Raw genomic sequence first — 16,055 nt, 5'->3', positions numbered from 1 at the left:
TGGTATGGTGTTTTCAAGCTTTTCTGCTCTTCAGAAATTTATCAAAGAATTGATAACCGACATGAAAACAGGAATTTTATTCTATAACTGAAGTTAGTTACAGAATTTATTGGATTAAAGTCGTACTAAACATGTTGAAGTGTTTAATCATGACTGTAGTAAAATTTATATTTGCATTTATTCTAAACTTGACACCTCCTGGATGTTGAGTTCATGATCTGACAGGTTCTGATCCTAACCAGGTTCCTCCATCTACCTGCAGCAGCTTTAGTTCTTTTACAATCGGTCAGCTGTCCTTTATCGTTTCCATTCCAGCTGAAATGTTTTTATTTAAAGCTCTGGATCATCATCAGGCATCCAGATGTTTAGTGATCCTCCGAACTTTCTCCTTCTTGTTCCTGTTGCCGTGTTTCTTCCAGGGTTTTCCCACCACCACCTCAGGTTCCTCCTTAGCGACTGGACCGCTGCCGGGTCTGTAGCCCATCACAGACTTCACTCCTTTGGACAGCGCCCGGACGTTCTCCTGGAGACACAACAACCCATCAGCACTGCAGCAGTTAGCTCCATAATGAACAGTCAGCAGGTGGACGTTACCTGGTGGAAGAAGTTCTTGTCCACTACGTTTTCGATTCTCCTGATCTTCTGCTGTTTGTTGCTGCTTCTGTGTTCTGTGTTCGGGTCGTAGCCGTCCGAGTCTCTCCTCTGAAACTTGTTGTGTTGAGGCTGGAAGTCCTCAGCTCTGATGTGAGGAGGAGGATGGCAGTAGAGGAGCTTCCCCTGGAGGAGAACATTCAGAAACACAAAACTGTTTTACACAACAGTTTCAGAGAGATTCCTGCACACTGACCTGTAAAATATATTTACTGTGCTGGACCTTCATCAGGGAAATGGTTTGGTAGCAGGATGTTCATCATTAATCAATAATTGAACTGATTAGAAGAACCAATAAGGACCTGATGTCAGTAGATGTAGATCAGCTGCAGTACCTGAGTGTTCCACCAGGTGGAGACTCTTCCTGTTTAATACTGTAGAGACCAGCTCCACTGATTCTATACCCAACTGTCAGTATTATGGGATGTATCCTGGTGTGAACAGAGTCCTAGTAACAATCATTGGTTCCTGGACGTGTTTCTGGTTTCTGATAATTCAGAGGAAACCTTAAAACGTGACTTCTGGGTAAACTTTAAGGCTGGTTTTGTGTCTTTTTGGGGTCATTTTGTGTTTATTTGTGGTTGTTTTGTGTCTCCTCTGACTAATCCTGACAGTGAAGCACAGAGGTGGAAGTGGTGTCAGAACAATTATAGAGAATGAAAGGATTGTTTTAACACAGAAGATGTCAGAATCCTGTAGATAAAAATGCTCCTTCCATCGTCTCCAATAGTTCTGACCAACCACCAATCATCATGCTGACATGAGCCGTAAAGTTTACCCAGTAGGGTCAGGGTTACCTCAGTAGATGTAGATTCTGAGGTCAGGGGGAGAAAGTGACTGATTTTTCATTAAAAGACTCAAATGTCTTGTGTTTCTGGAGCTTGCTTTATGTTTTAGTTCCGACATTATTCACTCGACGTACAACACACGAAGAACATAAACTTACGCTGACGTAGTCCTTCAGGATGTACCGAGCCGATCTGGACTGATCCGGCTGACCATGGGACGTCATGAAGCCTCTCATGTCTGAAACAGAAGAATAACCTTCAGACTAATACTCAATGAAGATCCGCACAAACAGAAGTAATAAATCAGTAGATTAAAGAACACATTAGGGAGAAACTACTGGAGAGTGGAGGAACAACACATAGAGCTGAGTCTATAAAGTAGCATTTTAAGAACGTTTATAAAAGACGAGGTGATCGATTATAGTCTGGACCATTAGGATTAGTAGGGTTAGGGGTAGTATTATGGGGGTTAGAGGGGTAGTAAGGCTAGGGGTAGTAACATTAGGGGTATTAGGGTTAATAGATGGTAGGTTTAGTAGGCTTAGGGTTCGTCCATTTATTCTCTCCAGAAACACTGGATGATGGTCTTACATCCGTACGCCATCAGCAGCTCCTCAGAGGTCGGAGGTCTGTCTGGGTCTTCGTCTTCTCGTGGTCTGATGATGTTGATGCCGTATGTTCCTTCCAACACGTGTCGAGGAATCGTCTGACAGATGTGACGAGTACATTAAGGACCAAAACACGGTTTAAACACCAGATTTAGCGTTTAGCGTCTTTCTGTTCTATGAAGGATATCAGGGACACTGCAGGGACGTGATCCCTCATCTGGTCGATGGGCAGAATCCCAGAACAGATCATCTCAGCTTTGGTGGAAACGAACGACGGCATCACCAGACCTGGACAGTCACAGAGACACAGGCCTGGTTCCACGTACAGCGTCTGAGGAAAGACGACAAAAAACAGCATTTTCAGCTTCTTTCTGCTGGAATCTGATCTGGTATCAGCTGGTCACTGCTTCTGTACCTGGAAGTGCTTGGTGTGTCCAGGAGTCGCTGAAACTGAAACCTTCTTGTTCCTGAAGATAGTGTTGATGGTTGAACTCTTCCCTACGTTTGGATAGCCGACCTGTAGAATCCAGCAGCAGGAACATTCAGTTCAACTTCAATTCTCTGTTAGAAGTATCTAAGAAACATTTTACTCCTGGAAAACATGAAAAACATCATCAGTAGATTTCTGATTAACCAAATCTAAACAAACCTCAGAACCATTCAGGAGATCAGGAAGGAACTTTAGTCCTGTTTGGTTGACTTTTTTTGTGCTGAATTTGAGTTTTTGATGCAAATTCCCCTATTTTTTTGGTGATTTTGTGTGTATTTGCTGCCTTATACAAACATTTCAGGATAGTTTTGGCTCTTTTTGGGGTGATTTTGTGTCTTTTGGGGGCATTTTTTGTGGTTATTTTACATGTTTTCTGTGCCAAAATTGAGTTTCTGTTGCAATTTCACCTGCTTTGTGGTAGTTTTGATACTTTTTCAGATAAATTTGTTACTTTTTGAGATGGTTTTGGTACTTTTTTTGAGATTTTTCATGTTTTTCCTGGCATATTTAAACCTTTCAAGGTAGTTTTGGCTCTTTTGGGGTTGATGTTGTGTCTTTTGGGGGTAATATTGTCAGTTTATGGTTACGTTGCATGTTTTTTGTGCCAAATTTAATTTTTTTGCCATTTCAACTGTTCAACCCTAAATTGTTTTTGGTGATTTTAAATGTTTTTGCTGGCATATTTGAACATTTCTGGATAATTCTGGCTCTTTTCTTGACTCGTTTTTTTTATTTTTGTAATTTTGACCTTTTTTTGGCAATTTGGTCCATTTATGTGGTGATTTTCCAGCTTTTGTCATTACTGTAGTTGCAGTTTCTACCAGAACTCAGATGTTCCTCCTCCTAAATGTCATGGTTCTATCTGCTGGACAGATGAAGTTCTGAAAAAGTCCATTAAAGTGATCAATCTGGACCCTCCTCTATCTGAAAGTAGAACTCTGACCATTGATGAAGGTACTGCAGATGAAGAACCAGATGTTCTGAGGAGGTTCTGGAGGGAACTTTAGTCCTATGCTTGTTTTTTTGTGGTGATTTTGTCTTTTCGCACTTTTTTTTGCAGCGTTTTTAGTGGAAAGTTTAACTCTGTGAAGGTTTCATGTCTTTTTGTGGTGAGTTTTTGACTTTTTGAAGTGAATTTGCAGCGTTTCATGGTGACTTTATGTCTTTTTGAGGTTACTTCATGTCATCTGTGGCAGTTTTAAGTCTTCCTGGATCAATCTTGTGTCTTTGGTAGAAAAAGTTTGGACTGACTCCTGGAGCTCTGGAAATATTCACAGCATGAAGGTAAAACATTAATAAAGTTAGTGGAGATGAAGAACCAGCATGAATAAAGTTCCTCCTCACCAGGCCGACCGTCAGCTGTTCTTCTCGACATCTCCTTCCACTGTGGACGGCCTTGAACGTGTTCAGCAGCTCGTCTTTGTGCAGCAGGCGGCTGGAGTTGTGGAAGGATTCACTGGATGAACCGACAGCTTCCTCCTCACCTTCTGAACAGGTGTGCCAGTCCTCCTCCTCTACCATCACCTCCTCCTCATCTTCATCACTGTCTTCCTCCTTCACCTCCTCCTCTCCAGCTGCTTCATTATCTGGTTGTTTTCCTTCTTCTTCTTCTGCGTCGCTCTCTGCACACTCTGGATCCTCCACCTCCATCCCCTGAAGAAGAAACTCACAAACTTACCAACGGGTTAAAGGCTGAACCAGTTTGAAGATGATAAAGAACATCTCCAGAACATCTGATGGCATCCAGCTGTGAATGCATTCTTAAACACAGTGGCTATATAAAATACAGCTCTGTAAATAAGTTTATGTCATAAAAGCTCCAGACATGATTCATCTTAGTGTCTTTTTTATGACTTGGTTCGGATGTTGGTTCATTCCAGATTTTAAAAGGTTTCTGCTCAACCATCCTTGATCTGCCTGATTTTTTAGTCATAAACTGGATATGTAGGGATATCTGTGAAATTTCACCTTGATATATATAAAAAAAAAACTAAAATCCATCGACCCACTTTCAGCAGGTTTTTTCAGACATTGTAGTCTGAACAACACGACGTCAGGAACCATCAGACATTACATTATAGTGACCAAACACCAGCTAAGTTTAGCACAAATCCCTCAGGCTTTGGTCCAAAAAATTAAAATGAAGAAGACTTTTACCTTTCAGTGTGAACACAATCTCTGTACTTCCTTAAAAACACCCAAACAAACCAAAACAAAAACACACCTAATGCCCCTAAAACAATGCTACATGGAGCTGCTCTGATGAGCCCAAAGCCAGACTCTTTGGCCATAAAACACATCACTGAAATCCATGAAGGAAGCACGGTGGCGGCATCATCATGCTATGAGGCTGCTTTTCTGCAGCTGGAACTTGGGCTTTAGGAATCAATTATTCTAAATAACGGCCAAAAGTTTACGGTTTCTGCTAAAAACAAACATAAGATCACCGTCCAGCATGACGACTCTCTGAGCTCCCTTACCTGTCTGGACTACGGGGCAGGACAGCAACAGCAAGACTTTTTAGCCAAAAAACAAACAAAAAACATCCATCAATTTCATAAAACAATGCTAAATGATGATGTTCTGATGAGACCAAAGTTACCGAATAATTAAACACATCACTGAAGTCACCATCTCCACGGGGAAGCATCATCAGGCCATGCAGCTGCTTTTCTTTATCTGGAACTGGAGCTTTAATATAAAAAGATTCAAATATCGGGCAAATGCAACACGAATAACTTCAGCTTTCTGCTAAAAACTTAAGAGGAACTTCACCTTTTAGCTTGACGAGCAGAAACACGCCTCGACTTTACCAAAACACAGCTACAGTTTGAGATCCAAATAAAATCACAGCTGTGTGCGGTGAAGGAAGACGAGGAATCCAAACTGTCTGACTCTGACTGCTACAAATACTGAGTGTTTTAATAAAATCTGCTAACTTTTAGTTTAGAGGTGTGAACACTGATGCAACCAGGTTATTGGACAGTCTTCTGTCTGTTCCTTGGATTCCTACAGTAGGTAGGTATAAAAGCTTATCTTCATTTCTTTACTTTCCACAAACCTGCTTCTTTACCAGGACCGTTTCATATCCACTGTTCCCACATAAACTCCTCCTCCTCACATATGTATTTATAGACTCCTGACCTTCTCCTCTGCGTCCAGCCTGTTGCTCTCAGCCAAAGCCGACCAGAAAGCCGTCCTGATTCCTTCCTTCTGGAAGTGTCTGGCCCAGGTTCTCCTCTGTTCTCTGGTCAGAAGATCAGCTTTGTTCACCAGCAGCATGTTCACCTTATCGGCTGAAACCTCCCCAACGTACGACTCCTGGTGGAACGCACAACAGAGAAACACAAATCCAGCCGATTACAGGCAACGAAATGATAAAAGATGAGCTTCTGTAAATGTCACTTTGGTTCTTCTGCTGGTGCGTTTGCTTTTTCTGGCTGAACATGTCCATGAGATGTTCACGGTTTAATTTTGTTCAGATGTCTGTAATGGTTGATTTTACATGATTTTTTTATACATGAACAAATAAACAGGTTCCTACAGAAGCACAGACTCAGTTTTCATGGAAAATACTCAACTTCCTGCTCATTTCTCCAACAAACGTTCATCTACAGACTAAAAAGAAATCCAAGGATTTGAATATTGGAATGCATGGCTTTTAATTTGTTAGAAAATGTTTAGTTTTAGAGTTTTTTTCACTTCAAATTAAGGGTTCTGTCACACTGTGACAAGCTACCAGTTCTGAGAGCAAAAAAACATCTAACCTGCTCAGAAAAACAGCTGAAAATGTACCACAAGGGCTTTCTTTCTTTCTCAATATTGTAATATCTAGTAAATATTTTGTTCTTTTATATTTAAACATTCATTGATATTAAACCCACTGTCCAGCTCTCATGGTAGACTGACTTTCTCCAGATCTTCCTCTATGATGGAACATCTCTGGATGTTCTCACACTCAGAGTTCTGACTAAAAACACCAGAATCATTTTTCATGCATACATGTTTTTGAAACAAATCATGGAGCTGTCTCGTCAGTGAAAAGCACTTTCTAGTATCTCATTATTTGCTTAAAATGAAAAATAACACTAAGAACAAATCCATCCATCCATTCTTTGTACACCGCTTTATCGTCACGGTGTGGGGGGGTGGGGGGCTGGAGTCTATCTCAGCTGAGGCTACATATACAGACAAACAATCACAGTGACATTCACACCTAGAGGCAATTTAGAGTAACTAAGAACAAATGTTGAATGAAAACTTCCATTAAAAACACACAGAAAGACGTTTTCCTTCCTGAATGAACTCACCAGATCCAGACATCTGAACAGCAGCGGGTTTCTGGCATCAACGATTTGAACGACGATGTCACTGAAAGGAAAATGAAAAAGTCTCAGATTTAAAACCCATGAAGAACATTTTAATCATTAAAGACCTACGGATCATTTCAGAGCACAGCGTTCCTCCACTATCAGACTTTATTTGTTATTTGGGGCCAAACACTAAGTTCTGGAAAATATTTTGGCTGAATTTTGAGAATTTCTTTTGTTTCCAGGGCTCAGAATTTTTGGACTTTTCCCCTAAAAAAAGACATATTTCCTGAATTCTGCCCATTTTGACATAAACTGACCCAATAGTTAATGTTCTGTCTCCATTCAGCTCCAACTATGAGGAGAAAATACAAACTGAACATGAAGACCACTAGAGACACTGAAATGGATTTTGAGACTTCTATGAACACCTAGACCTCCATGAACACCTAGACCTCCATGAACACCTAGACCTCCATGAACACCTAGACCTCCATGAACACCTAGACCTCCGTGAACACCTAGACCTCCGTGAACACCAAGACCTCCGTGAACACCTAGACCTCCGTGAACACCTAGACCTCTATGAACATCTAGACCTCCATGAACACCTAGACCTCCATGAACACCGAGACCTCTATGAACATCTAGACCTCTATGAACATCTAGACCTCTATGAACATCTAGACCTCCATGAACACCTAGACCTCTATGAACACCTAGACCTCCATGAACACCTAGACCTCCATGAACACCTAGACCTCCATGAACACCTAGACCTCTATGAACATCTAGACCTCTATGAACATCTAGACCTCTATGAACATCTAGACCTCCATGAACATCTAGACTTCCGTGAACACCTAGACCTCCGTGAACACCTAGACCTCCGTGAACATCTAGACCTCTATGAACACCTAGACCTCCATGAACACCTAGACCTCCGTGAACACCTAGACCTCTGTGAACACCTAGACCTCTGTGAACACCTAGACCTCTGTGAACATCTAGACCTCTATGAACATCTAGACCTCTATGAACATCTAGACCTCCGTGAACACCTAGACCTCCATGGACATCTAGACCTCTATGAACACCTAGACTTCTATGAACACCTAGACCTCCATGAACATCTCGACCTCCATGAACACCTAGACCTCCATGAACACCTAGACCTCCGTGAACATCTAGACCTCTATGAACACCTAGACCTCCGTGAACACCTAGACCTCCGTGAACACCTAGACCTCTGTGAACACCTAGACCTCTGTGAACACCTAGACCTCTGTGAACATCTAGACCTCTATGAACATCTAGACCTCCGTGAACACCTAGACCTCCATGGACATCTAGACCTCTATGAACACCTAGACTTCTATGAACACCTAGACCTCCATGAACATCTCGACCTCCATGAACACCTAGACCTCCATGAACACCTAGACCTCCATTAACACCTAGACCTCCATGAACACCTAGACCTCTATGAACACCTACATCTCTATGAACTCCAGGTTCTGGTTCCTACCAACGAGTCCACATCAACATTTAAATATCTAAAAACTGGAACCTTGTCTGGTCCAACTTTAACCATCAGGTTCTACTGATGTTAGAGCCTCAACAGTTGGAGAAATGTGGACCAGAGACTGGATTTTAGTAGAAACATGGATCCATCCATAGATAAATACTGACAGGAACTTTATGGAGACACTAGACCAGCCTGGATTGAAGATTTTTGCACTGTTTTTTTCCTTCTATTTTTAAGGCCTAATAATTAAAAATGTGTCCTCTGCTGGATCCATTCCATTATTCTGATCTGATTAAACTATTCTGTCTGTTCTCAGCACATTTCATGGCTCTTAGAGTTTTATTCCTGGAAATATTGAACCATTAAAATGGCTTCACAGGTAAAAATCAAAAATGGAGATTTTACCATGTGTGAAAAAAGTGAAATTCTTGTAATTCGGCCAGAATGTTTTCACTTTGAACTTAGTTTTTGGCCCAGATAAACACATTTATGAAAACTGAAGAACATATTTCCTGAATTCTGTCTGAACTGACCCAGATATTAACCAACACAACAGATTCTCGTTTTTCACCTTCTCTCGATGACTCTCCACAGTTGCCTCCAGAATTCCAGGTTCCTCTCAAACGGTGTCAGAATTAACTTCTGTTCCTCCTCCAGTCTGGAAACAACAATATTAGTGAGATCACTGACACTGATAATAAGTCATACAGTGGATATAAAATGTCTACACACCCCTGTTCAAATGCCAGGTTTTTGTGATGTAAAGAAATGATGCCAGTTTAAATAATTTCACAACTTTTTCCACCTTTAATGTGACCTATAACCTGTACAACACAATTGAAAAACAAACTGAAACCTTTAAATGGGAAAAATGAAAAATAAAAAACTTAAACTAGCCTGGCTGCATAAATATGCACACCCTTAAACTAGTACTTTGTTGCAGCACCTTTGGCTTTTATTAGAGCACTCAGTCTTTTTGTGTAGGAGTCTATCAGGTGGCACATCTTGATGTGGCAACATTTGCCCACTCTTCTTTGTAAAACCGCTCCAAATCTGACAGATTGTGAGGGCATCTCCTGTGCTCAGCCCTCTTCAGATCACCCCACAGATGGCTGATCACATTCAGGTCTGGACTCTGGCTGAGCTATTCCAAAACCTCAGTCTTATTCTGGTGAAGTCATTCTTTCTTGATTTGGATGTGTGCTTTGGGTCGTTGTCGTGCTGACAGATGAAGTTCCTCTTCATCTTCAGCCTTCTAACAGAAACCTGAAGGTTTTGTGCCACACTGACTGGTATTTGGAACTGTTCATGATTCCCTCCACCATGACTAAGACCCCAGTCCCAGCTGAAGAAAAACAGCCCCAAAGCATGATGCTGCCACCACCATGCTTCACCATAGGCATGTTGTTCTTTTGGTGAAGAGCAGTGTTGTTTTTGCCCCAAATATACCTTTTGGAATCATGGCCATAAAGTTCAACCTTGGTTTCATCGGACTAGAAAACATTTTCCCACATGTGTTTGGGAGAATTCAAATGTGTTTTAGCGAAATTAACCCAGGCTTGGATGTTTTTCTTCATAAGCCTTCCGTCGTGCCACCCTACCCCACAGCCCAGACATGTGAAGAAGGCAGGAGATTGTTGCCACATGTACTACACAGTCAGTACTTGCCAGAAATCCCTGTAGCTCCTCCAATGTTGCTGTCGGCCTCTTAGCAGCCTCCCTGACCAGTTTTCTTCTCGTCTTATCATCAATTTCGGACAGATGTGCTGTTCTTGGTAATGTCACTGTTGTGCCATATTTTCTCCATTTGGTGATGACTCTTCACTGTGTTCCATGGTATGTTTAATTCCTTGGTGATTCTTTTGTACCCTTCACCTGACTGATATCTTTGAACAATGAGACCCCTCTGATGCTTTGGAAGCTCTCTGTGGACCATGGCTTGTGCTAGAAGATGTGGCAACAAAAATGTCAGGAAAAGCCTACGAGAACAGCTGAACTTTGAGGTTAATCAGAGGCACTTTAAATGGTGATGGGTGTGTGCTGACACCAACTTAACATGAGTTTGAATGTACTTGGTTAAATCTGAACACAGTCACATTCCCAGTTATTACTTCACCTTCCTGAAAGGTTTTAAGCTGTTTTTCAATTGCATTGTACAGGATATAGGTCACATTAAAGGTAGAAAAAAGTTGTGAAATTATTTATCTTGTCATTTTTTTTACAACACAAAACCTGGCATTTGAACAGGGGTTTGTAGACTTTTTATATCCACTGTTTGTTAGATCAGAAGTCTTGATTGTGTCCCAAACATTGAGTTCTTTAACATGAACAAATAAAAACAGCAGATAATTTAACGTACTGAGCCAGCTCTCGCCTCCACTCCAGGAAACTGTCCTTCTCGGCCTGCTGCAGCTCCTCTGGACTCGTACTTTCATCCCAGTGAGGTCTGGAGAAACAAAGACATTCAGGAATAAAAGTTCACTTTAATGATGTTAAATTAACCAATATCTAGACCTCCATGAACATCTAGACCTCTATGAACATCTAGACCTCCATGAACATCTTGACCTCTATGAACATCTTGACCTCTATGAACATCTTGACCTCCGTGAACATCTTGACCTCCGTGAACATCTTGACCTCCGTGAACATCTAGACCTCCGTGAACATCTAGACCTCCGTGAACATCTAGACCTCCATGAACATCTAGACCTCCATGAACATCTAGACCTCTCTATGAACATCTAGACCTCTCTATGAACATCTAGACCTCCGTGAACATCTAGACCTCCGTGAACATCTAGACCTCCGTGAACATCTAGACCTCCATGAACATCTAGACCTCCATGAACATCTAGACCTCTCTATGAACAGCTAGACCTCCGTGAACACCTGGACCTCCGTGAACACCTGGACCTCCGTGAACACCTAGACCTCCGTGAACACCTAGACCTCCGTGAACACCTAGACCTCCGTGAACATCTAGACCTCTGTGAACACCTAGACCTCCGTGAACATCTAGACCTCCGTGAACATCTAGACCTCCGTGAACACCTAGACCTCCGTGAACACCTTGACCTCCGTGAACATCTAGACCTCCGTGAACACCTAGACCTCCGTGAACACCTAGACCTCCGTGAACATCTAGACCTCCGTGAACACCTAGACCTCCGTGAACACCTTGACCTCCGTGAACATCTAGACCTCCGTGAACACCTAGACCTCCGTGAACACCTAGACCTCCGTGAACATCTAGACCTCCGTGAACATCTAGACCTCCGTGAACACCTAGACCTCCGTGAACACCTAGACCTCCGTGAACACCTAGACCTCCATGAACATCTAGACCTCCGTGAACTCCAACATCTTCTTGTCATTAAATGAACCAGAAGTGTTGAACTCACCGTCGAGGAATCCTGAGGAAGTGTTTGTTCTCTTCGTGCAGCTTCTTCAGCCTGGTCTTCTCCTCGGCGGTTAACAAACCTGCTCGAGCTTCAGCCGGAACAAACTGGATGTTGAGTTTCTCTAAAAAACACAGAAGAACCTGAAGGGTAAGAACCAGCAACAGAATAAACTGAAGGTTTCTCAAAGCTGCTTCTTTCTCCAGAACACAGATGTTTCTGGTAACTCAGGTGTGTAAAATCTTCCTCTGATCCACAGATGTTCGGTTCAAGCAGGTAAAACTCCTGCTGCAGTGATTCAGGTTTGATGAAATAAAAGATTAATCTGATCTCTGTCTCTTTAAAACATAAAATATTTATGAAATATTTCAAAAATGAGTAAAAAGGATTAAGTTTTGTAGTTTGCTGCTCAAACCTTAATAAAGACTAAAATTCTCTAAAACAGGCTTGAAATGATCTAAACCGAACCAGCTGAAGTCAGAACCTGTTTGAGCTGCGATCCCACACCAACAATCTGTTTTAACGTCTATATTTACCTGCAACAAACTCCGTTCCTGCCAGTTCAGCCGTGGCCAGGAAGTCATCCATGGAGCTCTGCTCTGTCACCGACTGCAGGTTCAGTCGACCCCAGTCGTAGCCGTCGTTCAGTTCACTGGTGTGGAGCTGAAACCAGACATCAGAAACCAGTGAGTTGTATCCAAATGTATCCAAATGTGTGTTGTGTTTTCCTTGCTTTCCCACCCCTCCCTCTTCTCCCATCCCTCCCCCTTGCCCTCCTCTGTCCCTCTCAACCCCCCCGGCCAGCAGGCAGATGGGTCCCCCCTATATAGAGCCGGGTTCTGCTCGAGGTTTCTTCCCTGTTAAAAGGGTGTTTTCTTGCCACTGTCACCTTTGGGCTTGCTCTGGGGGTCAGGCATTTGGGTTCTGTAAAGCGTCTTGAGACGAGTTGACTGTAATTGACACTATATAAATAAAATTGAATTGAATTGAATTGAATTGAGTTTAACTGGAAAAAAACCTGCAGGATGAAGCAACTCTCTCTGAACAGCTGATATGTGAGGTGGATTTACATTCCAGCGATCATCTTACATCCAACCTGACATCTGAACTATGTATCAGGAGGTTAAACCTGAAGTTTAACTCGTGACTTTCAGGACTACATCACCATGGTAACGGATGCTGAACACCTGAGCTGCAGGTGATGTTCCAGAAAACGTCCTATTAAAACATCTTCTACTGACCAATCAGTTCTTTGGGAAAATATCATGAAGATCAGGGTTCAGACAGAGAGAGGAGGTCTGAGTTTTACAGTTGTACATTATTCTGTATACCACTGAAACAGCAACATCATCCTGAAACAGAAACTAAATAAAACACTGAAGCTTCACAGAATGTTTGTTGACCTCATGAGATCTGCAATAGGTTCTCTGTTTGAATGATGTTTGGTCTGAGGAGGTAGAGGATGAGGAGGTAGGGGAGGATCCAGCTGGTCCAGATGAGGGGAAAAAAAATCGGAGAGCAGAAATGTATGACGGGCTTTAACATGGACCGGTAGCAGAGCCTTTTATGGCTGCCTGTAGTCAGGTCTCTCTTTCTCTCGATACCAAAGGAATAAAAGCAGCCATCCAATAAGAATTCCAGTTAGGAAAATCCGGATATCACGCCTGGGCCTGAAAACTAAGCAGCTTCTAGAGGGACGGAGAAAAGAACAGTAACTCTCACTGTGATCTAGACCGTGTTGTTTTCAGGTTGAGTTGTATTTTAAACTCCTCACGTTGGTTAATAATTATAGTTTATCTAGCTGTAAATGTTTGGACACACCACTCCTTCAATGTGAACACAGCAATATCAAGATGAAGAAAATGTGGGTCGACTGAACAAATGATAACTGGCTATGTGTGACTGTGGTTGTTTAGAAAAGACAGAAAATGAAGAGGAAACATTGATGTGTTTAACTTACCTCATGGTACACAGGACTGTGCTTTAGAGACCTTCAAACTTTATTCATTTAAACATCAACATTCATGAACACCAACACCTAGACCTCTATGAACTCCAGGTTCTGGTTCCTACCAATGGTTCCACATCATCATTTAGTCTAAACATCTAAAAACTGGTCCAACTTTAACCATCAGATTCCACTGATGTTAGAGCCTCAACAGTTGGAGAAATGTGGACCAAAGACTGAGTTTTAGCAGAAACATGGATCCATCCAGAACCTGATCCAGAGTATGGTGATCTAACAGGTGTATAAATTAACTTTCTGACTTGATAAACCTGTTGACTCATTAATCTGACTGTAGTGAAGCTCTTTGCTGTAAGAACGTGGCACTGACTGAGAAACACTCCTGGATCATTTCTGTTGATGCCGAATTTACCTCAGTGACGTATTTACTGCCATTACAGTTTAAAATCATGATTTTTCGGTGCTGATAAGAAACAAAGCAATAAAATGTGATTTTCTTAACGGAGTTTGGCGCAGATGAAAGTTATCAGCGGTTCTCTTGACCTCTGGGTGTAGTGAAGGAGTTTACTGGCAGCTAAAACAGAGCTATAGTCGTTTCAAGACTAATATTGTATAAATGTCTGTACAAACGTGTATAAATCGTGTTTATGTGAGCTGTTCTCACCCAGGTGTCTCCTCTCGGCTTCCCTCGACCAGACTGGAGTCGCTCTTTGATCAGAGCTCTGCCGAGTCCCGTCTTCTTCTTCCCCATTTTTAACGGAATCTACTGAAACTTTACAGAATATAAAACCTCAAATTGTCTCCAGACACCGCGAAGATACAAAACTAGACGCTGCTGACTCCAAACTGCTGCTACATGTGCGCAGCTTGTTGTCGAAAAAAACCGGAAGTGGAACGAACCAGTGCGTCAAGTATCCGGAAGTTACGTCAGAGCAGAAAGAAATTGCGGATAAAATAATGTAAAATGGTTTATTTTAAAAGAAGTATATTAAAGAATAATCTTTTATGTAATAAAAACTAAGTTATTATTTGTTTATAGTAGGTTTAGATATTAATGTGGGCGTGGTAAATTCCGGGCCTCTTAAATGTGTCCTGAAGAAACTAGGAGAGGAGCAACAAGGTTCCTACGACACAGCTGGTCGATTTTTTTTAAAATTTATTTTCAGAATAAAATCATCAGGTCAACTAACTGTAGTTTAAACATAGTGTTTGAAACAACATTCACAGTGTTTCCATTAGAAAAATAAACATCGAATCCCCCTAACAAGTTAAAATATTCAGGTTTTGACCCCACAGTGGCGTGATTTATGGTGTGAATTTACCAGAAAAATTAAAATATTACACACGAACGTTCGACAAAATTACAAAAAATGCAGTTTTACCTCACAATAATAAATAAAAATGATTGAAATATTTAAATATATTAAAATAAATGCAATTTTTTCTCACTTTAATAAATATTAAAACCCTACAAAATGTCATATAAAATATAGTTTTACCTCACTATGAAGAATATTAAGAAGGAAAACCCTGCAAAAACGTATTTAAAATCTTACTTCAATTGAAAATAACAAATAATGAGGATTGTAACTTTTTAAAAATATTAAATATAAACAACTTTATATGACTATGATAAATATTAAGGATTAAAATCTTACAAAAATTTATTTGAAATCTGACTTCACTTGACAAAAATAAATAATACGTATTAAAACTTTTAAAGATATTAAATAAAACATAACTTTGTTTGAATGTAATAAATATTAAAGATTAAAATCCAACAAAATACGATATAAAACAGTTATGTTAAATATTAAATATAAAATCTGCAGAATTAATAATTATAAAGATTAATCTGAAGTTTTGAACCAACAAAACTATACATAAAAATCAAAAAAAGGATTCCCTTTAAGCAAGCTTTAATTTTTTATTTTTCTGTGTAATATTTTATTTTATTCATTAATTGTTGTTCCACCATCAGACAAACAAACGTATTTCGGCCTACAACCAGCAGGTGGCAGCATCACACAGATTTACCTGCTCCAGCTGAAGAAATGACATGGAAATGTTTCACTTCTGTTTTCTGTTGGAAGTTTAAGATTGTCACTTTAAAAGTAAAACTTTGTTCCCATTCATTCTTAAATAAAAGATTATTCTGCTTTCTAGGTCACAGTTTTTTATATATTACATTTAAAACATCACTGCTGAGCCAAAGTGCTTTTCAGTAAAAACTAAAATAAATAAAAATAATATTAACTTCATAAAATAACCTAAAATGTTTAAATATTGAGGTTAAGACCCTGCAGTGTTACT

At 40.7% G+C, this 16,055-nt stretch overlaps 1 protein-coding gene across 1 annotated transcript; it reads right to left on the bottom strand.

Annotated features, from left to right (window-relative positions):
- Positions 1-62: 62 nt before the first annotated feature.
- On the bottom strand, positions 63-14,642 carry lsg1 (large 60S subunit nuclear export GTPase 1). Its single transcript, XM_022215664.2, has 14 exons — positions 14,407-14,642; positions 12,313-12,439; positions 11,780-11,900; positions 10,735-10,821; positions 8,947-9,033; positions 6,848-6,908; positions 5,682-5,858; positions 3,882-4,190; positions 2,463-2,564; positions 2,235-2,378; positions 2,031-2,154; positions 1,598-1,677; positions 595-777; positions 63-523 (listed from the first exon to the last, which is right to left on the bottom strand). Exons 1-14 carry the CDS (start codon positions 14,491-14,493, stop codon positions 350-352), a joined length of 1,863 nt encoding a protein of 620 aa, XP_022071356.2. The 5' UTR covers positions 14,494-14,642; the 3' UTR covers positions 63-349.
- Positions 14,643-16,055: the final 1,413 nt, after the last annotated feature.

The sequence above is a fragment of the Acanthochromis polyacanthus genome, chromosome 4 (genome assembly GCF_021347895.1).
Source record: "Acanthochromis polyacanthus isolate Apoly-LR-REF ecotype Palm Island chromosome 4, KAUST_Apoly_ChrSc, whole genome shotgun sequence".
In the NCBI taxonomy this organism is placed as follows: Eukaryota; Metazoa; Chordata; class Actinopteri; family Pomacentridae; genus Acanthochromis; species Acanthochromis polyacanthus.
Note: the sequence above shows the minus strand (reverse complement) of the source record. Positions and strands in the feature narration are given on the sequence as shown.

Bases quoted from the DNA above. Each gene is read 5' to 3' on its own strand.
- lsg1 (XM_022215664.2), bottom strand. From the start codon at position 14,493: ATGGGGAAGAAGAAGACGGGACTCGGCAGAGCTCTGATCAAAGAGCGA. The intron at 2,565-3,881 runs GTGAGGAGGAAC...TGGATTCTACAG, and splicing joins AACAGCTGACGGTCGGCCTG to GTCGGCTATCCAAACGTAGG. The intron at 2,379-2,462 runs GTACAGAAGCAG...GTCTTTCCTCAG, and splicing joins GACACACCAAGCACTTCCAG to ACGCTGTACGTGGAACCAGG.